The 24,057-nt window shown below is 44.4% G+C and overlaps 1 protein-coding gene across 1 annotated transcript in view; it reads right to left on the reverse strand.

Annotated features, from left to right (window-relative positions):
• UMODL1 (uromodulin like 1) overlaps nt 1-10,346 on the reverse strand; it is a 42,906-nt gene extending 32,560 nt beyond the window's left edge. The window contains exons 1-5 of the mRNA XM_039729325.1: nt 10,229-10,346; nt 3,745-3,906; nt 3,251-3,357; nt 1,458-1,650; nt 516-656 (exon numbers count right to left, since the gene is read on the reverse strand). Coding sequence (XP_039585259.1) covers nt 516-656; nt 1,458-1,650; nt 3,251-3,357; nt 3,745-3,906; nt 10,229-10,346 — 721 coding nt within the window. The remainder of the gene's footprint in view (nt 1-515; nt 657-1,457; nt 1,651-3,250; nt 3,358-3,744; nt 3,907-10,228) is intronic.
• Between the last annotated feature and the right edge of the window lie 13,711 nt (nt 10,347-24,057).

The raw sequence follows: 24,057 nt of genomic DNA on the forward strand, positions 1-24,057 counted from the left end.
ATTAGCAGGCCCATTGATGTCTGTGGGCTGTAAGTACATTTTGCTGAGCTGGTACCACAAGGAATTATTTCAGCCAGTGCCAAACTCCAGCTGCTTGCAGCAGAGAGCTCAGCAGCAGTGCAGGAGCTCAGGGGGGGATCATACAACCACTGAGTCTGGGCTGCAGTCAAAACAGGAAAATAGAAAATGGTATAAATAATGCCATTAATTGTTTCTCAAGAGGCTGGGGAGGTGCACTGACAACAAGTGACTTGCTCTGAGAAGCAGGAGGGTCTGAAGTTTTAGGTTTTGGCAGGCGAGTGAGGACAGCTGAGGGTGAAATAGAGGAAACACAAGGGAATGTGAAATAAATACTCTGCATTTCAATCAGAAAGAGGTATCAGGTTTATTTTCTCCAACAGGAGGAGAAGAGCCACTCATGCAACAGAAATTCCTGCAGGTGACTCCTGCAAAGGAGCACAAAGTCCTTCAGGAACATCCTCAGCACTTCCCAGGGTGAGACCCACATCTCTTACCTTCCTTCTTTGGGCTCAGCCAGTGAGGGATGACAGTGGCAAGTCCATGCTGGGGGTGGCAGCTGTAATAACCCTCCAGGTTTACACAGCTGCTTTTCTCAGGGCAAGCATTGAATTCAGCATAGGAGCACTCATTGACATCTAGGAAGAACAACACACCTTGCACAGATATTGGGAGCAGCATCAAGATTGATCTGAACTGTGTGTAGACTCTGGCTATGATAAATTCAGTGTAAATCTGCAGTAATGCTGTTAAAGCCAATCTGGATGTTACCACCCTAACACTTTTTACCCCAATTCTTTGGAATTAGAGGACAATTGGGGGCAGCTCCTGCTTACACCTGTAGGATACCATCCAAACCTGAGATGTCAGCACAGGAGGAAGGAAGACTACCCACTGATTTCACTGAAAGCTGGACTGAGCAAACACAGAATAAGAATAATGCATTTCAGGAGTGAAAATGTTCAGACAACTGCAGAGCAATAAGTAGCTTGACATAATTTAAAATTAATATATTGAAATGTTTATGTAACATTTTAAAAGTATGTAGTAATGTGCTATAGTAATTAAAAGACTATAAATATTACTTGTTTCATACAAGGCACTGGATAATATATTTGCTTCCCAAGAAACAGGTTTTTAAGAGCCTGTTTAATAAAACTAAGGATTGTGCTACAAATATGCATATATTTGCTTTTTCATCTGAAAACTATGTTACTGGGCGAAAATAAATTTGAGGGTTCAGAGGCATTCCCTTCCAAACTATTCACTCCAAAATAATCATTAACTCTCCATCCTATAACAGAAAGGTCAGGGCTGTGTTTGCAAAGTTTGCAAGATCCTCTGTGCTACCTTTAAAAGCAAATTAATGGTGATATAAATGAGATCCCAAGTGAAGAGGGACAAAGCCCCTAAAATGTGACAGGATTACAGTCAGTGACCTTGCACTTGTGTGTCAATCACTTCATACACGCGCTTCACCATGGCCTGCAGGGAGGAGGAAACCTCTGCCAGAGGAGCTGGATGGTGCATGCCCAGGAGAAGCTGGGAGGCCACTGTCCCAGCGTAGATGTCCCCACGGTCACTCTGGATGTGGTGCACAGAGGCATTCAGGGGCTGCAATGCGCCAGTGATCTGGAAAACAGGGCAGCAGACACTGGAGCACCTTGGTCATTTCCCAGCACATGAATTATGCAGGGCTTATTATCATAATCTGAGTGTAGGAAGAAATTCAGAAACCGTGGCAAAGTGGTTTAGGCCTGTATTTATGCAAGATGAATGCTTATTTTCACATTTCACAGAAGATTTATGTTACAGAAATGCCAAGTTCAGGGGGGTGTGGAGCTGATCTCAAAATGCTTTGGCAGAAGGAGTGTCCTGGGTCTGCCTTCCTTAGCAGACACCTGTCTGTTCCAACTAAGACAAGGAGTAACCCAGGAAGAGGTGGGAAAATCCTACTTTGCAAAGTCTCAGTGGATTACAATAAATTACACAGGCCACTACAATTCACCTGCAATAAAGCTGTCCAACACTCATTACTTTGAACAGCTAAATGGACTGCTGGCAGAGGGAATAGAAAGAAAAAGAGGAAAAGCAATAGACTCAGGATGAGGAAGTGGATTACAATAAATTACACATGCCACTACAATTCACCTGCAATAAAGCTGTCCAACACTCCTTACTTTGAACAGCTAACTGGACTGCTGGCAAAGGGAATAGAAAGAAACAAGAGGAAAAGCAATGGACTCAGGATGAGGGGTGGGATTAAGAGAGACCCCAGAGAGACCAAGCCATCCCAGCTGAGAGTCAGGAATGGGAGAATGGATCTGCTGGTGGGCTGAGCATTAAGAGTCAGTGGAACAGACAGCAGGACACTCTGAGGAGCAGCTCATTGAACAGCTTCACCTCAACTCCCCATTTCAAAGTGTTTGACTTTCACACTGCTTGTTTTAGACCAAGATGTAAAAGCCTTGGTGGATCTTTGCCCCTACTCCCCACTACACAGCAACAGGACCAGGTTTCCTGCTTTTTTAGGATATGAGAAGGGGAAATCAGATGGGAGGAAGAATGACACCAATGCTGCTGTTATCATTTCTGTTCTCCTGCCCAGTGCCAGCAGGTTATGGCAGATAGGTTTGTCTTGGGAAGGCTTAACTTAAAATTCCATATCGTAAAAGCCTTGGTGGATCTTTGCCCCTACTCCCCACTACACAGCAACAGGACCAGGTTTCCTGCTTTTTTAGGATATGAGAAGGGGAAATCAGATGGGAGGAAGAATGACACCAATGCTGTTGTTATCATTTCTGTTCTCCTGCCCATCAGTGCCAGCAAGTTATGGCAGATAGGTTTGTCTTGGAAAGGCTTAACTTAAAATTCCATATCAAAAACATCATGCTTTGAAGGTCTTGAAGTCTGGTCCCAGTCTGTCATAGGCCCAAAACCTGAACTGAAACAAAACTGGAGCAAGCACTACTTAGCAGGAAAACCCCCTTCATTTCAGTATGTCTTTAAATTGCCCTTGGAAGAGACCTGAAAAATTTGCTAAAGAAGGTGATACATCAATGTGACTTGGATTGCTTAAGGATGCAGCTGACATTCAGTAATCGGAAATACAGAAATAATCAGAAATAGAGCCAAAAAATATCAATGGGTCAGAGCAAAGGGGGAGCAAAGAGTGGCCCCTGAGTAACAGAATCGTGGGCACAAGGAGGGAAGGGTTTGTTTTTGTACATACCACGGAGTGCAAAAGGCGGGAATGATTCAGAAGGTGGGAATCCACCCGGATCAATTCATTAAAATCCATTTTCACAAGCACTGTCACGTTGTACCAGAACATCCTCCCTGCAGTGTAGGAAATAAAACAGCCAAGTCATCTGAGGTCTGCTGCTACAGAAGCAGACAGAGCTTCAGGGAGGCTCTGAGGAAACCAGGCAAGATTTCACTTGGCAAACGTTGAGGGGCCCACAAACAGCCCAGCTTGGCCTCGTTTGCCATATGCCACAGGCAGAGGAGCCAGGGAAGGTTTGCTGGACCCACAGCATCCACACACCACTCAGTGCTCAGGGGTGCAGGCACTGAAGCCGAACCTCCTGGAATCCATCCAAGGCACAATCCCGTATTTGTTTTAGGAAGAGCTATGGTAACAGTTTTCCTGCCCACTCCCACCCTCAGGAGGGAAAATTAAGGATATTTCTATTAGAAGCAGTGTTGAATTTATCAGTAACATACCCTCTGGCATGGGATCCACACAGCCTGCTCCTTTGGATGAGCTGCAGCATTTTTTCAGCCCTGGACATTCAGTATCGAACGTGCAAGGATAATCAAATGTTTCCATATCCTTCACTGGACAAATACCAGGTCTTGAGGCAAATACACTGGATCTATTGAGTGCTAAGTAACAAAAACATTTCTGAGAACAAAAATACAGAAAGTTTTTTCCATAAAGTTGTGATATTTAATTTATACTAAACACCTCCTCCTCATTTGAGAAGCGTGTCTGTTCTGAGTTTTTAATGGGAAGAAAACAGCAGCCTAAAATATCATTATTTCGTTTCAAGGGTATAAATATTCTCAGATCTTTCTCTTATCCATGCCATTTCTGTTATAGAAATTTTGAGTTTCTAACTTTCCATTAATAATTATGGATGGATGGGCTCATAGGTAAGTTTCTAAATGTGGAGATACTGAAGCACTGAGAAACAGAAAATGTGCCTGATATCACCTGTGACTAATCCAAATAATGTATAATGATCAAAGAAAACAGGTACTGTGTGAGATAGAAGTTGAGAACTTTCATTTAACATTTTGTGGCACAGATTTAACCTCAGTTACAGTAATTCTGTTCCAGCTGGCCACTCCAGGAGGTTGGTGGCCCATGCCAGAGAGCCCTGCAGAGAGGGCAGCTGAGGCAGGAGGTTGCTGCTTCACAAGCCAAGGGTAGACAGTGGTTCTGGGTCAGAGCCAGCACAAAATCTCTCCTAGGGAGGAAAGGAGAAAATATTTCCAAGCCCTACAAACTCACTTCTTTACCCACAATCTCAAACACAGCTCCAAGTAATGCTCAGCTCTGGTTTTTCTAAGCAACCTGAAAGAAATCTCTTTTCCATTTGTTTTGCACCTCCAGTTCTTTCATCCTTTACTGAGCAATTGAAGTCAGCCAGGAGGAAAATGAACCTGATTACTGCAAGAGAAACAGTTGTGGTGCAGGAAAACCACATTTGACGTAATAAAGCCCATAGCAAGTGAAAGGTCCACAGCAAACTATAAATCTATTCTGAACAGTCAGTTCTGTGGGTTTACAATTTCTGTTATCCCAAGGCTCTGGATGAGAGTAAATGAGAGGTTTCTGAGAAGCAGGAGGGGATATTGAATCTAGCACTTTTGGCCTCAGCTAAGCTTCTTAGCCAGGGAAATTATCTTGATTAACCAAGATTTAAATTGAATCTACATATTTTGCTGCCACATGCACGTTCCAGGTTGTCCTCTCTCTCTGGGGCTGGCACTCCACAGGTGGTTCCCCATAACAGGTCCTTTTCCCAGAAATATCCCCCTTGATTTTCAAAGCCACATTCAGCTGTGAAACAGCCTTGTTTGCCCTTAGCTGAGTCTCACACACATTCCCAGCCTCAAGTGATTGCTCCTTCTCAGCCTCCTGTGCAGGGAGCTAAGCAGCCTCTCACACTGGATTTTGCACAAACATGAGCACCAAGGGATTTCCTTGTGTTAGAAAATTCCATGTTCACCAGTGCTCTGTACTGTTCAAACCAGGCAGCTGGACCCAGGCATGGAAATTCCTCCAGCTCTGAGATTCAAGTGCAGTTCAAGCAGGTTTGAGGTTCAAAGCAGTTCTTTTTCCCACCTGTGTCTCTTTTGTGTGTGTGTGTTTAACTGCAGTGTAAATGGTTTAATGAGTCCCATGCAATCTCAGAAAACACTATTGAATCCTGGCTGGGTGCCACAGCAGCCATTTATCTGAAATCAAAAGGTCATCTTTTTCAGATCAACGGAAACAGAGATGGATTCACTTCACATTTCTGCCTAATTGTACCAGATGCACTTTGGAAATTCAATTTATGCTCTCCCCTTCAATCATGCTGGGGACAGTCACCGACCAGGCAAGCAGTGAGGAGCAAGCCAGCCAACTCCTGTGTCATTTGGATGAAGTACAGGCTTTTCTCCTCCGTTATTTACATAAATGTATGGAAGCAGAACTGCAGCTTAGCAACCAAAGGTCACTTGCCAGCCTGCCTCTGGACAGCTGCTGGATCTGCTGTGGCTGCAGGATGGGACATCTCCCAGGAGATTGATGCTGAGGGACAACATTAGCTCAGCCATAACCCCCTTCCCCTCCCTCCTTCCATCTGGAAGGGATGGTTTCTTCCAGAGGGTGTGGTGGAGCCAGGGACCAGCACCCTGCATTTGTCTCAGGTATCAGAAGGTGGAGACAAATCGATGAAATTACAGAGGAAGCCCCTGGGAAAGTCTGTTCCCAAGGCAGGCTGGCAGTTTGCATCACACAGCCCTGGGTTTGGGGTCTCTGAGCATTGCTAGGCTTTACTTGCTCAGGTGGATGTTTTCCATCCTGATTGCCTGGGGTTTAATTGGGATTTGTGCTGATCCCAATTAATCAAATTGGGATCAAATATTTAACACCCATCCTGGCTGTTCCTTGGAGGGGAGAAGGCTGAGGGGGATGTGGTCAAGCTTTACAAAATCCCAAAGGCAGGGGGCAAGGTGAAGTCAGAGCTGGTTTTCACCAGAGCCCACAATAATAACATGAGTGAAAGAACTCACTTCTTTACCCAAACAGGAGGGAACTTCTGCAATTTGTCAGCACAGGGGATGTGGAGACAGACAGCTTTAGAGGGCTCAAAAAGGGACAAGGCAATTCCCAGACAGGATTCCCATCAGCAGACACCACGGAGAACAGGCAGGGATGCCAACAACCCCATTTCTGCTGGGGACACACAAGGGACACAAACTGCAGGGCAGCCAGAGCCACCTGCTTCTGGGTGCAGTCCCACAGGACATTCTGGCACCTTCCCACCCCAGGCTGATGCTGCAGTGCTGCCCATGTGTGACACCACTGTCCCCTGGCTTTCCTGGGACAGCTGTGGCCAGCTGCTGCTACTGTGGTTACAGCCAGCATGGGAACATCTGCATGCCAGCTCTGGAAGTCCCAGCCCTGCTGAGGAGCTGCTTGGACACCTACAATGAGCTTTATTTTTTACTTTGTTTTTCTGAAAACCTTCAGAAATTGTACACACAGGGCATACTTAAAGCCTGACTTTAACATTGCAAATCAAGTGCTCTCGAGAAACTCCACAATTAAAGTTGTCTTAAGCCTTCTTATTTTAAGGTATTTTTGTATGTGTGTGCTTAAAAACCAGCCTTCATCATGTGCTGATGCACTCTTTCCCTCCCTAGCTGGGGATCAGGCAGGGTTAGATGGCAGATAAGGAGCTCTCTGGTTTCATCTTGTGCTGGAAAGTGGGCAGCAAGCCAGCCACCAGGAGAAATAACCACAGCATCCATTCAGGCAGCTGGAAACGAGCCTGGAGAGCTGGATCCTATCTCTACCTAAAAGACAAGATGCTGGGAGAAGTTTTGTTTGGTGAAACAACCTTCAGGGTTTCACAGGCCCATGAGCCCAACCTGCAGCCCTGTGCCCCAACCATACAAGTTGTTCAAAGCAGCACTAAGCACCATGAAAATCAGAATAAATTCATGAAAAAAATTAAAACTGCACCCAAGTTGTCTGAAAGCACATCTGAAACCACCCCAGAGTGGTTTGATCTCAGTTTCTTTGCAGCTCAGTTGCCCATCTGTGAACAACACAGAAGCTCCCTCGCTTTCCACAGCCTTTGTGAAGACAAATTGCTGCCTGTGAATCCCCCAGGATTCACCTTCAGAGGTGATAAATAATTCTCTACTCAGTGAGAGGCTGAGCAGAGCTCTGAATGTGGAGGTCAGGATGGCACACTCTGGGGAGCTCCTCAGAGGGGCTCCAGCATCCCTGGGCACTGGGAAATGTGGTCCCTGGGGCACTGCAGAGCTGGGTCAGGTAATGAAAAGAGTTCACCTGCATGCATGGGCAAAAAGAGAGAAAACAAAGGTTGTTTTATTTAATTCTACCTTAAGAATTCATTCAAGCACTTCCTAACTTTAGGATATTTAACTTTCCAGCTGTTATTTAAAAAATGTCAAAGTCATTTGTGTGTGCACCTGTAACACAATCCTGATGGACAGCCACACAACTAGTGAGAACTACCAGAGCAACTTGACCAGTGGTCTAGAGTAAAGAAATAATAAAGGCAGGGCCTGCCATGTCCCAGGCAGGGGTAAATATTTCTTTCTAGGAAAAGAAGGTGAGGAGTGGCCAGGAAAGGTCATGGAGACCTTTCCCCCCCTGGCAGGATGGAGAGCACACCAGCATGGATAACGTCAAGAAGAAAATCAGAGTAGTTCAGCAGCGTGCTGTGCAGTAATTTCTGCAGTTCCAGTTTCTCTTCTCATCATTTATTTAAGACTGTGTCTAGACAGCGCATTACCATTCACAGAATTTATGACTAATGCCCTGAAAAGCAAAGATACCGGAATAATGTAAACATGGAAATCACCTAGAAGCCATATAAATCCTTAAATGGTTTTAAATATTCCCAAGTTAACTTTTATAGGAAAAAGTGTCAGGGTGACCACAGTATTTCATGGACAAACTTGCCCAGAGTGCCCATCAACAACATGGCAAGGGCAGGGTGGAAATTCTGCAGCTAAGCTTTACAAGCGATTCACAGATTTGTTCATGTTGGATGAAACAGAATCATCAACAGCTCTCAAGCCTAAAATATCCCTAGAGATGCTTTTATGAGACAGAATTATACTGGGGAAGAAATATTTCAAGCGTTACCAGGATGCTTTTTTTTTCCACACAAGAAGATGGTCTTGACTTTCAGAGGTTCAGAAACACCTGAATTTCTTGTGCAAACAGTGACAATCATGGTGGCATTTCCACATTTAGCTGGCACAGCTCTTTCCTTGTGCTACAGAATTAAAAAGCCATTTTCTCTGATCGCCTCTCAGTCTTGCCATTTGATACTTACAGGCACACATGTATGCACATGTCTGTATATCCAAAAGACTTCACTGAAGTAACTTTTCAACCATAATTAGATCTACTGGAGATTTTCCCCAGCGTGGAACTGATGCTTGGAAAATAGAGATGATCAGCAGCAGGTCCTTTGCCTGTCTGACAAATCTGCTTGGGCACACAGTAATCTGCAGCTCAAATTCTGCTTTGCTGGGACTCCACAACAGCCAAACAATAGCAGGATACAGCAAATTAGGAATTGTTATTTAATTTATCTTCTCTAGCAAATATTTTTGGGAACAAATAAAACATATCAACCATTTTTGTATTCCAACCCTTCTGTTAAAATCCTGATAAACACAATATTCTACCTGTGACTGTGGAGAAAACACCTGGGGGGGAAAAAAAAAATGTTTGGAAGTTCTTTTTTCAATGCTCTGAAGCAACTTAAATGTGGGATGAGCACATTGTTCTTGACAGATCCCATGACAGGACATATGGCTCATCCCCCCTCGTGCCACGGTACATGATCCACTGCAGGAGCAGGTTTGGGGACATTCCCACAGATCTGAGTCACCCAAGTCTTATGACTAAAAACAAGGGCCAGGGCTGCAACAGGACCTTTCCTTTCAATCTGCTGTTCCTGTGTGAGGTTATGTAAATGGCCAGGTCCATACAGAAAAGTGGAAATAGGGAAAATGCAATGTCATACTGAAAATAGGAGACAAAATTACGTCCTGCAGAACTTTTCTGGATGACAGAACAGTTCAGTGCTGGTTTAGATAACTCAAGATGCCTGCTCAGCTTAAAAACATCTAAATTTATCCATTGGAAAAATAAAGTTCCTTTTCCCCAAGGAATCCCCTCCATCTAGGCCTTCTGATAAAACTGGGAATTTCTGATTGACAGCTGGTAACCCTGACGTGGAAAGGGGAAAAGCTTCCATCTGGAGACAGAGGTGGTTGAGTCTTCCTGAGCAGAGTTTTATTAACACTCAGATGTTAAGTCACGTCCACCAAAAAGTTCACCAGTTCTCAGACCTCCCACACAGTTACAGGTATCCAAGGAAGTCCTAAGAAAATGGATCCCAGTCTAGTTTTGGTTGGAAAGAATCTGGTATCAAGTTGCCCTGAGGTCACAGGCTGTTTTAAAATTGAACCAAAATTGGGTTTGCACTCTGGGAACAGACCCTGCTCCACATCAAAGGAGATGTTATCCCAAGTGCATCCTGAATTACTTTTGAGGAGAAAGCTCCTGGTGTAAATGCAGGCAGGCTCAGAGCAGACCCTGCACCAGACAGGGAATTATTGCTCTTGGCCAGGGATACTGGCCTGAATCTGGACAGGTAATAAGCCCTTGGAGGGCTAACAAGCAGATGCCTTCCTCAAGCAATTTAGTGAATTTGTGACTAGAGATGGCAAAGAGAAAGAATCAGGAGCTTTAATCTGCTATGTCTACTCCTTGCCATGTTGGACAAAGTTTACTGTACATGATTTTACACTCATTTATTTCAGTGAATAGCAACCTATGGCCCAGAACTGAATTAAGCCTTTACACATCTCAGCTGAAGTGAATCTTCTTCCATAAGAAGCATTTATTTCCTCTCTTAAACTGACTAAAACTTACCTAGAGAGCAGTAGAGTCCAACTTGCTCATATCCTTCACAGCAGTCTGTGACAGTGATGGTTTCAGGGACTTCAACACTGTGAAACTCTGTTCTGTGGTGTGTCTGGGGACACACCATCCAGGGGATCCACCCTCCACAGGATGTCTTCTTCTCATAGGACTTCTGGTAGGCAACCATTTTAAACACACTTTTGGTCAGGGTGTAGTTGCACAGATGGTACCCTAGCGAAGAGAGGCCTTTTTCTAGGAAACAGAAACAGGGAAGAAAAGGATCAGCAATAACTTGTCACCCTGATGGAATTTGGCTTCTTTTTTCTACCTCTGTCAAGGTTGGGATTGAAGGCACTTGAGATGATAGTTCATGTTCACACTCAGGTATTCATTTACTGCCTCACAGCAGTGAGTTCTGCAGCATTTCATTAGCAAGGCAAAAAATGGTTAACAATCTCTTCTTACAAGGTCTTTTAAGGCTAAACTATCCAATTAAGAGATGACACTTAGATTATTTTCCCTTTTAACCCAATAACGGATCACTCGAAGCCCTCAATGCAGACTTTTTTGTCCAATTACAAAACACCACCCAAACCCATGAAGAAGAAAGAAGAAGAAGGAAGAAGAAGGTAAAGAACAACCTGCCTTCGCCCTAAAACCTCCATCTTGCTTCATATTTATTACTATATTCTAAAATCCCAAACTTTAAGTTTTCCACCTTTGATATCACACACTTCTAACCAATTACACACACATAATCCCAGTGCTATCAATCAGTTTTGGAAGTCTTTTCCACAGCCTCAGGTCAAACACAGTGCTCCCCTGGGAGTCAGAGTCTGTCTGTACAGAAAATCTAAAACTCTCAGCATCCAGAACTCCAATACCACCCCAGAGCAGAAGTTCCCTGCAGTACCCAGTAGAAAACAGTGTTATAAGAAAGCAGAACCAACACAGATGAATGATTTCCAGGAAAGCTGACACTGGGAAGAACATCGCTTCAAAAAACAGACACAAGAAAGAATTGATGGTGACTGCTTGTCATAGGCTTCACTTTGGTCATGAAAGGATGAAGATTGGCGGAAAATTCAAAGAGCTCTTGGTGCCTTCAGGTATGAGGCAGAAAAAGGGCAATTTAACTCAAGTTAATATTAAAGAAATGTACATATGCTAATATAAATGAACAGTAGAGCACAATAGGCACTTCCAGGGCAGAGTCATCCAAGTAGTTTAAAAGCCCACTCCAGCCTCCTGCTGCCAAAGCCTTCATCACACCCCACTGACTATAAAGGGAACAAAGGGTGAGGAACTCATGGGCAGATGAGTCACAGTGGATGTCTGGAATAAGACATCCTTCAGACATCACCCTGGGCTAAAACTGGGTACTCATACATCACTGGGAAGCACTTCCAGGTATCTGACACAAAAGGTATTCCTGGAGATCCTGCACTGCCTCTCTGCATTTGTGGCAGACCTTGTTGATCAGCCACTGGAAACCTGCAGTGCTTCACTGACTTTGGGTACAAACAAAGTCAGTGATAAGGTCACTAAGTGCATCATTTCACACAGGTCTGGGGATGGGACTCAGCCTCCAGAGTTCTGAAACCATTTCTGATGAGGAGTGAATTTGTTAGGTGCTTTTCTTAAAAATACTTCTTGAAATACTTCAGCAGGGATAGGGGGAAAAAAACAACACCAAACAACAGAGAGGAACCCCAACAACAGCAACAAAAGCAGATGGAGTTTAAGAATTAGCAGTAAGCAACCTACAGTCGTGTCCCAGACATCAGGCTGGCTCCTAATGAGATGTTATAGAAGCCAGAGGGGCTGAGTCACCCTGTGTCCCACTTGGGAAACAGATCGGATGGAATTCAAATGCCTGTATCATCCTCTAGCCAAAGCAGAAGAAACTTTAATAAGGATAAATATGAATTAGCTGCAGAGATTCAAATAGAGCAGGACTGTTTTCTTTTTTTCTGAGGGCAGCGGGGTCAGCCAACAGACAGACTGAAGCTAGCACAATACACACAACAGGCATACAGTAAAAACATTTACAGCTAATCTTATTTGTACAACTTATCTCCTGCCTGAAAACATGAAACGTGTCAAAAACAATTCAAAAAGGAAAAAAAAATAGGCTTTTAGGAGTTATCACAGCTAAACAAAAGCCATTTGTGCAATTGGAGCAGGACTAGGAAAACAGCTTTGGAGAGGAGGATCCATTTGCAGTGCAGGGATGGTCCAGAAGAAAACACGGAATAGACTTGGTGTCCAGAAATGGCCTCTGGAAGCCCAGCCCTGCCCTGCCTCACTCATCTGTGCCTTCCTCCTGCAGCCAAAGGCAGAGCTGATGCTGGGCTGTGCTCCAGGCAGTGCCAGTGAGAGCCAGAGAGCTCCCAGCAGGCTGCAGGGGCTCGGTGCTGCTGCTCGGAGCAGGTCAGCAGGAAAACACCGAGAGTGGGAACCCCACTCCCTGCTTCTCCCTCCCGGCCAGCCTCCAGCAGGACACCTCTGAGTCTGCTCCCTGGGGCTCTGGGGACAGCCCAGAGGTCTCCACACCCCTGAGAGGCACCAGGCTGCTCTGTGTCCCTAAAGAGGGAGTACAAGGAGGTGCTCAGGAGGGACAGAGGACACCCAGCTCAAACCCAGAGCCAGGAGAAGAGCCCAAAGGCTGGGATGGAGTTCTGAGCAGGACACGGCTGTGCAGGTGGAAATGAAGAAGTGAGGCACAGAAATCAGTTATCCTGTAACTTTAGGATAGCTCTCTGGGAGAATGGGAAAGAAAGAAAATGTGGGTTCTGGAGCAGGAATCAGAGCTCAAGGGCTGTTTTTTATTCACTGTGTTTGATCCATTAGCACCTCACATGAGGCACAAGTGCCTGACAAGAAGCAGGCAGCTGTCACTGCATTTTGGAAAGCATTCCCTTGCCATGTGTTAAGACTGCTCCAAGAATACCTTTCTCTGCAAATGCTCCTAGGCATGTAGGTGTGAGGGAAAAAAAAGTATTGCTCCAGCTTTTTTATTTGTTTTCAGAATTTTTTAAAAAAATTGTTTGCAACCTGAATGGCTAAATAACCAGAGTGGAACAGAATTAATACCTAAATAATTTTGGTTATAGTCTTTCCCTGGAGAAAGTGCACAAACATCTGTTCTGACAAGGAGCAGGACAAATATTGTTCTATGAAAATAAGAAAGAGAAACGCCTACATTAAGGAATCAGACTGTTATAGTACAAAATCAGGTTTGAGGGGAGTAGGGCAGGTGAGAAGCAAGACCTCAGCCTTGTTCCTCATCCCCATGATCCCTCCTTTCCTCCAGAGCTCATGTAAAGCCTGGCAAGAGCAAAGCAGGGACTGGAAGGGAAAAACTGAGTAAGAAGGGCACTGAGGATTCGTGCTGTCCGTGCAGAGCTGAGGCTGCAGCACTAGAAAGCTAAAAATTCCGGTGTCAGCTGAGCTGGCTTAGTCTCTGCAGCAATGTGCAACATAAATACAGGTATGAAACTGAGAATAAGATGGTGTAGAATTAGACACAGTTTATAATTGGAAGCTACAGCTGTCAGAGCAGATATGAAGTCATATTTCATACTTAAACACTGATACTACGTACATATATATATATATATATATATATATATACATACACACTAGGTATAGAATGAGGCTGCCAAAGCCTAAAGAGAAGCTCTGAGATGAGGCTGTGGTGGTACAAAAAGATGCCCTCAGTGCCAGAAGTTGGACTGAAGGTGTCAGGGAAAGGTGCAGCACCACCAACCTCTGCCCCATCCATCACTTCCAGACCGTTCAAAACAAGCTCTGACACTCACAGAGTTCAATTATTTTGCTGACAGCAGTTTGCTGCTGAGCAATGTGGCTTGGATCAATTTGGGCTCTTTAGCAAATTGGCTTTCTGTTCTCATTACTCCCATCTATGGGATTATGGCACAGTCAAATGGAATTAAAATGCACTGGCTGTTGTTTTCAGTGACTCAAAGCTGCATCAATGGCACAGCAGAAGGCAGTCACCTGCCATTAGTATGGATATGTCACCACTGTCACTTCTGGATCTTAGATTTTGTCTCAGAAACCACCAGCTTTCAGCACCATCAGGGACAAGATCAATTTTTTTTTTTTAATGTAAAGAGCATAAACAATTAAAACAAGTCCTTTATTAATAGGAACAAACACTGAGAGGAAAGCCTGGGAGCAAAGGCTGCACAGGAACAGGCTCCTTGGAGCTCAAGGTTAAACCCAGATCAGAACTGAGGGCATGACCAAAAAACAGCAATATAAAATGCTTCATAGCATTTATGCCACAGACAGAGCTGCAATTTCTGCAAACTTCACCAGTCAGGTGCCAAAGGAGCCTCAGTGAGCTGGGATCTGCAAAATCTTTTCTCACTGGAGAGCAGTCAGACTGAAAGACAAGCCCCTTTCTTGTCTTGGCATAACCTTAAAAATAAACTGTTGGATTGGGTTCATGGAGAGCAGATTCAAGCTCAGTTTTGAAATGCAAACTCTCCAAAACATGAATGAAAAAAGGATTGTGGGCTCGATTTTTCTACAAATTCCAAATTTTAAAGTCAACACCATTTACTTTAAATGGCTCTGGGATGGGAGTTCTATTGGCCCCAATCTCTGTAAACATCTTTTCAGCTGTGGCTTTGACAGAGTAACAGAAAAGTCTACAAGGTTCTAAGAAATATGGTTTATATTTAACTGAGACTCACAAAACCACATAAGTAAAGAAAAGCAATGAAGAGCAGTCAAAAATCATAATATTTTCTCATTTAAATGAATCAAACCAGAAATTAGAATAAATTAGGGGTTCATTTAGCAGTTACAGTTGGATTAAGGTTTTTCAAAATTACAGCCCATACCACAGATGAAATTTAAGCATGTCTTCTACAGCTTCACCTTATCCATCCCCAGGAATTTGCCAGGCACATTTCCTGCTAAATCTTTTTTTAAAGACAATTTTCATAAAAATTTGCACAATACTGAAGACAAAGCAGAAATTCTCCTTGTTCATTTCTGGCACAAAGGAAATGAAAAGGATTTTTGCCTGGGGATGAAAGGTTGGAGACAAAGGTTGCGTTTTTGCTTGGTTAGATTTTCTCTGTTCAATTATCAACAGAGGATTCTTAAATGATCACTGGGACATTGCCAGTTCTCTGGAGAGTGGCCACTTTGGCTGGTTTATTTCAGAGAAATATCTATGCAACATCCAAACTGAGCTGTCCTGTGGGCAGGTTTGCATCACTCACCTGTAATTTCATCTCCCCTTCCCTGCCGTGTGGCTGCCCAGAGGATGAGAACAGAAATAAGAGTGATCCTGGCCATTGCAGGGCCCATTCTGGATAAACCTTTCTTGTCCCTTTGTTTCCAAGGCAGCAGAGCTTGGCTGTCCTCTCAGGTAGGCTTTTGGATTAGGGGAAAAGGTGCTCTGGGTTTTTTCCTTTTGCAGGGAGGTGATAACTGCTGGCAACAGAAACAAAGATGCTCTGCTGGGAATTTTGCTGGTTCTCCCCTGGGAATTTTCCTCTTCTGCCTGTTCTACCTGGCTCCCCCAGCCTGACTTTGAGAAAAAGGCAATTTAAAACTGCTGGTTCAGTCCCTGTTCATCCTTCAGAGCACTTACTCCCTCTCACCCCTTAAACACTCAACATCTGGGAGCCAGAGTTACACACCTCAAACACCAGGTATAAACATCTTGAATTCAGTTCCTGTCCACACATCCTGCTTTGAAGGCTTACTCCCTCTCACCCCTTAAACACTCAACATCTGGGAGCCAGACTTACCTCATGTACCAGGTATAAACATCTTGAATTCAGTTCCTGTCCACACATCAGGTGGTACTACTCTGAATTTCTTTAATTCTGTACCTTGAAAGCAAACTGAGAGTTAAAGCAAATCTCTCTGTGTTTATTCCTGAGTTTCAGCTGTTTGTCCAGTTGCTCTCACTGTGCTCCCCATTTCACTGCAACTCCTAAGACAGAGCAATGCCAGGCAATCAAGAACCTTGTTAAGCAAGGAATGAATCAGGTCTGAAAAACCAAAAATCTTTTTTTTTTTTTCCCATTTTCTAAATAATCAAGGCACATTCCTAAGATAGATGTGCCTCCAGCTTTACAGCACATGACAATAACTTCAGTGCAATGTCACTTGGCTCAGGCAAAGACAAGGAGAGAACACGGGATGATATTTTATGAGGAGCTGACACTAAAGGATGGAAAATCACAGGTACAGCTCTTGGAGCTGAGGCAGTATGTTCAGAGAAGCACTTAAGTACATATCACAGTGTTACAGACAATTTTGTGTGGGTGAAAGGGATCTGGAACCACAAACCCCCTCGTTTCTGAATGTTCAGGTAGCAGAGATGGGGCCTGGAGTAGCATTGGGGAACTTGTGAGCTGTTCTTCTGGCTTGGAAAATCAAATATCAAGCTCATCATGGGGAAAAGAAAATTAAAAGGAAGAAAAACAATGGAATATTAAAGCTTTCCCAGGGAGGGGGGAAAAAATCAGTATTGTAGAATGCTTCAATAAAAAATTTTAAAAAGAAAAAATGAATTTATGTGGAAACATTTCTGCTCTAAGGACAACATGCACCTTAGCACCAGGATGTCTTGCCAGGCTGTATCCACAGATGTACCACTTATATCTCCTGCCAGGAAGGCAACAAGAAGCCCCTGGCTGTAGGCTGGGCAGGGGATGCCATCTGACTTTAAAACCCCACTAATAAATAAATAATCATAAGAAATAGGACTTAAATCAGTGAAATGCAATGTTCAAATATAAATATTTCTCTTCATTATCTGTATTAACTACCTAAATTTTCAGGAAAAATACCTTGGTTGAAATTTTTTGGCTAGCACTGACAAAAACCAGATCTTTAGCCCTTAGAAATTACTTGGTCCCTCCTATAAAGAAGAATATGTCTTGTCCAATTTCAAATATAGGTAATGCCAGACTGACATGTGATTGGATTGCACCTGAGTTGGAACTCCATTGCAGTAGTGAGTTACTGATTCCTAAATACAGAATGTGCAGAACCCCCTTTTCAAATAAAAATTTGAGAAAAGTCAGTGAACGGTTAATCCAAGCAAGAAATGGCTACAGAAATCATGAGTATTTCAGACTTTACCTCACAATTTGCAAATTCTTTGATGTTCTGATTTATATCAGCATTATTTTTTCAGGTACCATCAGTCAGGCTCACAGCAATTTATTTTTTAGCAATTCAGACACTGGAAAAGACCACTCAGGCAATTAAGGATGCAAACTGTGTCCTGTCCAGCCCTTTTCCCATCTTTCAGCCACATTCTTGTCCTGTATTAATTGCAGCAAGTTTATGTCCTGCATCCCCTGCAGCAGCACATGCTCTTTGTGATCAATTGCACTTGCTCAGCACAAGCCAACAGAGTCTCCTGCAGGGAAACTACAGATTGCTAAATATTTTGGATAATTGAACATCTGTACATGCATGGATGACTACACATGACAACATTTTAGTTGCCATCATTGTATTTCTGAGATAAATTTTTGGTCTTTTCTCCCTTATCCCTTTTAAGTGTTGTCTGTTTCCCAGGGAACAAGTGACAGAACAAGAAGAAACAGCCTCAAGCTGCTCCAGGGGAAGTTCAGGTTGGACATCAGGAGGAATTTGTTCACTGAAAGAGTTGTCAGCATTGGCAGGGGCTGCCCAGGGAGGTTTGGAGTGCCCATCCCTGGAGGTGTCCCCTGGAGGTGGCACTCAGAGCTCTGGGCTGAGGACAAGGTGGGCATCAGTCAAAAGTTGGACTTGATGATCTTGGAGGTCTTTTCCAGCCTAAATAATTCTGTGATTCTGCCTTAGGACTCCAGCAGAAGATTTGCCCACTCTCTCTTTGGTGGTGAGGAAGGACAGGAACGGAGATGGAAAAGGAGATGTTGAGAATAAAAGCCCTGGCTGTGTGGTGCTGGAAGTGAGCTGGACTCCAGCCTGGAAGGAGCTCATCCCAGTGCTCCTGGCACAGTCATCTGGAGCTGATCAGTTCTCCCAGCTCTGCTGTTTGTACTTTCTGCAGTTACATTTCTGATGTCTAAACTGATCTAAAGTTTGCCATTTATACAAGGAAGGGCTAAAAGGCACATGGAAATCCATTTGTGGATAATGTTACAGGATCAAGAAGCAGATTTTTAGAGATGGGATTTGACTCTCCTAGACTGTACTATCAGTAATTGAAATATTGTAGCTGACAGCAGGCTTTCTCATCATACTTTTTCAGCATTTATTGCTTTGGACAGATTCACTTCTGATTTAATTAGTCACTTAGAAGATTCTGATCTTCTCTAGGCAAAGGGTTTGACACAGAAAGGTCATAGCTGGAACATTTCTTTCTTGCTTTGTATTATTTTGTCTATAAAGCAATCATTATTTCAGATGCAAAAAATGGTCATGACATTTCAGGACAGACTGGTATGCACGAGGGGAACAGGACTATGGGCTCATTGGGAATTTATATTTGAGGAATAGATCATTGGGAATATAACAAAAACTGCTCTGTGCTTCAGAAGCAAACACATCTTCCTGTAGATGAATAGGATCTAAACTATTGAAAACCATTAAATCATTTAAGGTAGAATCATGGAATCACAGAATGGCTTGGGCTGGAAGGAACCTTAAAGCTCATCCTGTTCCAAACCCTGCCTTGGGCAGGGACACTTTCCACTGTCCCTGCTGCTCCAAGTCTCATCCAACCTGGCCTTGGACACTCCCAGGGATGAGGCATCCACAGCTTCTCTGGGCAAACCGTGCCAGGGCCTCACATAAAGAATTTCTTCCATAAATCTAATTTAAACCTGCCCTCCTTCAGGCTGAAAGCATTGCCCCTTTTTCCCTTACTATCTGGCCATATAAAAAAAATATTTCAGTCACAAGCCCCCTTTTGTCACTGAAAAGTGCTCTAAGTTCTCCCCAAAGCCTTCTTTCCTCCAGGATGAACAACCCCATCTCTCTCAGACTGGCTTCACAGCAGAGGTGTTCCAGCCTTCTGATCATCTTTGTGGCCTCCTCTGGGTACACCCTGAAAGGTTCACATCCTTCTTGTGTGCTGGACCCCAGAGCTGGATGCAGAATTCCAGGGGGTGTCTCACGAGGGCAGAGAAGAGGGGCAGAACCACCTCCTTCACCTTCTGGCCACTCAAAAACCTCTCAAAATCAGCTGTCAGTAAATACTCAGAGGCCTCACCAGGCTCACAGAAACACAGCTTCAGCCTGATTACAGCCTGTCAGTCTGAGAAAGTCCAGGCTGTGGCCAGGGCAGACTGTGGGAATGGATGGAGTCCTGAAGGTCTCACTGTGGAAATGAACAAATCCAGGACAGGAAGGTAAAGGCAAAACCATGCTGCCAATGAAGGTGACAAGAAGTTCAGACGAGACCTGATTTCCACCTGATTTCCACACCATGACTGCATTTTCTGGTGCCCAGTGAATTTTGTCTCACCATCAGGGCAGTGTTAAAACTGCTCCTGCTGTGGCATTCCAGATGTTTAGCAAGGGCTGAGCTTAAGCCAGTCTTTGCCTTAGTGGGGCAGTGCTAAGATTTCTTCCCTCTTCTACATTCCTAAACTTCACAAAAACCACAGAAACTTAATTGTCTTCTTGCCTGGAGCTGATCTGTCAAAACTGGCTTAAATCAATCAGCAAGGCCAGTGGGTCTTAGGAGAGAGGAACAGGCTGACTTAGCCAGAAATAACATTTTTGCAGCCAAATACAAAACCCAAATCATTACTGCCATCAGGATACAAACTTATTCCTGCTTTTGAAAATAAATACATACAGTGAACACCTTAATGTCTACTCCCTACAGAGAAAAGAATTTCTGAGGAACTGCTCAGCTCTCAGAGTTGAAACACTTGTCTGTGATTTCAGGGACTTGAATCCCCTGCCACTGCCACAGAGCTCTTGGGCTGTGAGTCACACAGGTCAAATTTGCCACTGCAAGGAAGCCATGGGGATGGGAGGGGGCAGAAATCCCAATATTTCAGACCTTTTAGGAGTCACAGCTACAACACTATAAATGTGCTTCTGTTTCTGTGACCTGAGAATAAAGTGGAAGAGAACAAGTACAGTTTTGCCAGCATATTTTATGTCTGTGTTAAGATGGACATAGCTAAACTGGCAAGTTTTTGAAGGGGTCATTGTTTCCCTGAGCTTCAGGCATCCAAAGAGTGGAAGAGCAGCACTTGTGTTTTTCACTGTTGCATTTCAGAGAAGAAAGCATTAAAATGAAGGGACATACACAAATAACAGTAATAAAAATAAATAAATAATAAAAATAAATGTAAACAGTAATGAAGAAATAAATAAATGCAACAGTAATAAAATAAATAAAAATAAATCAAATTTTAAAAATCCCTGACAGCCGTAGGAGCTCATTAGCTGAACTGTGCAGGCAGAACAGTCCCTGAGAGTACCTGTTGGAACCCAGGACACCCCTCTGGGTGCCCTGAAAGGCTCAAAATCCTGGCAGGGGTTTGGAGATCCTGGCAGGAAGCCAAAGACACTTGGGATTTCTATCTTAACCCATGGAGCAAATTACCAACTCTGTATGAAGAATTACAAGTCACAAAAGTTTAAGTAGCATAATAGTTGTCACAGGGTGAAAGGTGGAATTTTGAAGAATTTTACTGTGGGGTCTAGGGGGCAAGATGGAGGGACTTGGGCATTGTCCTGTCCTTCTTCCTTCTACTTCCTAGCCTCCATCTTCTTCGTGATGGTGGCACTCTGGGATTGGTTTAGAGTAGAAGTATACAGTCTAACATAGGTGATAGGTATTGGAAAATAATTGTAAATAAAGTAAAAGTGGTTTTTATTATAAAGAGATAGCACCACCTCAGGGCAGTGCAGTGTGCCCTTGACAGGCCTGCAGATCAGACCTCTGTGGGTCTGAGAGAAAATATTTTGGATAATAGATAACAAACAACCTTGTGAACACGAGCCGAAGATTCCTGACTCTTTCTTTGGCCAGAGGGCTGGGAAAAAGGAACTCTCAGGTCATCCCAAAAGCAGAAAACTCGAGAAGTACCCAGTGATTTGTTCTGTCTCACCAACAAACCGTTCCTCAGGAAAATCTTTGAGTTTTGTTGGTTTTTTTTTTCCCTGAACACACACACAAACTGTTTCAAAGTGACTCACAAGGAAAAAGTTCTTATTGGTAACAGGAGGAAAAAATATGAGTTAGGCAGAGGTCAGGCTGAAGCTCTGCCTGGCCCTGCTCCTCTGACTGGAGTTGTGCAATCCCAGCACAGGGAAGCTCTTGTTCCCTCCAGCACTTCCAGGGCAGGATCCCATCCCCAACAAGAGCTGGGCACCAGATGAGACTTGATCACACCTCATCCGTGACCTGGCAGTGCTGCAGGGGAGTAAATCCCATCTCAGACATTACGTAGCCTGCTCCTTGTTTTCAGCTCTAAACCCAGGTGGTTTTGAGGGAAAGCAGCCTGGGAGGGGGAATTGCCCTTTGCTTTGGAGCTTTACTGGGAGGAGAGTCAGAGGCACCCCTGCTCAGCATCCCCCAGGGGTTATGAGGGCAAATCCACATGCAGGTCCCATCCAGGTGGGGCTCTGGGATGTGTCAGCAGCTGCTGATGGAACTGAGTCCCTCCTGGCTCTGCCTGGCTGGCTGAGCCACCAGATCCCTGAAGCAAGGTCTGGGAATGGGCCCTGACACCAATCCCAGTTGCCATCAGACCCCTGCAGGTCTGGGAATGGGCCCTGACACCAATCCCAGTTGCCATCAGACCCCTGCAGGTCTGGGAATGGGCCCTGACACCAATCCCAGTTGCCATCAGGTCCCTGGAAGTCTGGGAATGAGTCCTGACACCAATCCCAGTTGCCATCAGGCCCCTGCAGCAGAGTTTGGGAATGGGCCCTGACACCAATCCCAGTTGCCATCAGGTCCCTGGAAGTCTGGGAATGGGCCCTGACACCAATCCCAGTTGCCATCAGGTCCCTACAGCATGGTCTGGGAATGGCCACTGACACCAATCCCAGTTGCCATCAGACCCCTGCAGGTCTGGGATGGGCCCTGACACCAATCCCAGTTGCCATCAGGTCCTGAAGCAGAGTCTGGGAATGGGCCCTGACACCAAGGCCACCTCCTTGCCCACCCAGTGGGTGCCACAGGGCTCACAAAGAGCACACCCCAGGGAGCAGCCCAAAGATCTGGCCCTGCTTCACTGCTCTGTGCCCTTGCTGCTGCCTGAAACCCGTTTTTGACTGAAGGCACCTGCTGGTCCTCTTGGGAAAAGGATGACTTCAGCTTTTTTGTCCCTCCACATCCTATCTGACACAGCTGAGATACAGATGGGAAGGACAGAGAAACTGGAAATTCCACTTGGGAATCAGTGTCCTGCACACAGATGCAAAACCTGCCTCTGTTCAGCAGATCTGAAGCACAAAATAAACCAACCAAAATCCACAATTTGCTTTTTGCTGTTGGTCAACATAAGGTTTAACCCTCCCTGCCAGCAAAGAGTTACAGACACATAGACACAGACCCAAGCACACCTTTCTGATGAGAGATTTTCCTAAATTGTTTCAGAGGTGAATCTGTAGCCAAAACCCCAGAACCTGTTTCAAAATTTGTGTCAGAGCTTCTATTGATGCATTAAATTTAAATATTTATAGGAAGCTTCTAATTTTGAAGGACCTAAAGGCACATTGTTGTGTGTGCTCCTGAGCCAGCTCAACTAAAAGCAGAGCATGAAGGAGGATGAGCTCATGAAGGAGGAGCCCTTCAAAGCTGAAACACTGGATTTAGGGATCCTAAAATACAGACAAGGTGTGGAATAGCATCCTGCTCCTACTGTGTGAATACTGAGTAAGGAATTCAGTCAGGTTTGCAAAAAACCAGTGCATTTTAACCTGGTTAGAAGACACTGACATTTAAATAGATTTGTTTAGAAGGAGGAGCAAAGTAGGTTGTTTGGGGGAGGTGTATTGTTTCTTTTTTCCTCCCTGTTCATACCTGTAATTGTGACTAACCCAGAACAAATACTGGATTACTCAGCACAAAGGAAGTGGGGAGCTTTTAATGTGGGCAGAAAAGCACCGAATGACTGAAACAACAAATTATTAAAACCAATATGAAATGAAAGTTTGAGGTACAGGGAAACTGGGGCGGCAAGGATAAGAATACATGTTTTAATATTTCTGCCAAAATGTATTGGCCAGATCAATTATGAACCTAAATCTGTGTCTCTATCCCAAATCTCTGAGGGGATTCTGAAGAAACAGAAAATTCACTGGTGGTTTCACAGCTCTCACTGCACACAGTGAGAAAATGCTTTTCCTTTTTCTTCTCTTTTTTTTTTTTTAAAGAAAATCCTGGCTGGCTGTCAAGTGTAACTGTTGCTTTGATTTTTTTTTTAAATTTTATTTTTAGATTGATACTAAATCATCCATGCAATTAAAATCAAAGCATCTCTGGGTTTTCCATGGCCTTGCTCATACCCTTCCCCCAGGTGAAAGCTGCAAACTCCTTGTGAGAACCCCTGCACCAGGTGTCTGTCAGGAACAAGCCAAGTCTGAACAGAAATGCAGCCTTGCCCAGGAGGCAGTGCCGGGCTCACCCACCCTGGGGACGGCTCCTGCTGCTGCTCTGACTCTGCATCCTGACTCTGCATCAAACCTTCACCCTCCCAGTCGCTCTGGAGCATCTGCTGAGCTGAAGCTGCTGCTGAAACAGAGGAGGGCAGAGCTCCAGCTTGCCCAGAGCTCCCCAGCAGGGTTTGTTCCAGCAGCACCTGGGAGCTGAGCGGTGGAGGAGCGGAAGTTCAAGAGCAGCCTATCAG

Source organism: Passer montanus, unplaced genomic scaffold (assembly GCF_014805655.1).
Source record: "Passer montanus isolate IOZ18808 unplaced genomic scaffold, ASM1480565v1 scaffold69, whole genome shotgun sequence".
NCBI classification, from domain to species: domain Eukaryota; kingdom Metazoa; phylum Chordata; class Aves; order Passeriformes; family Passeridae; genus Passer; species Passer montanus.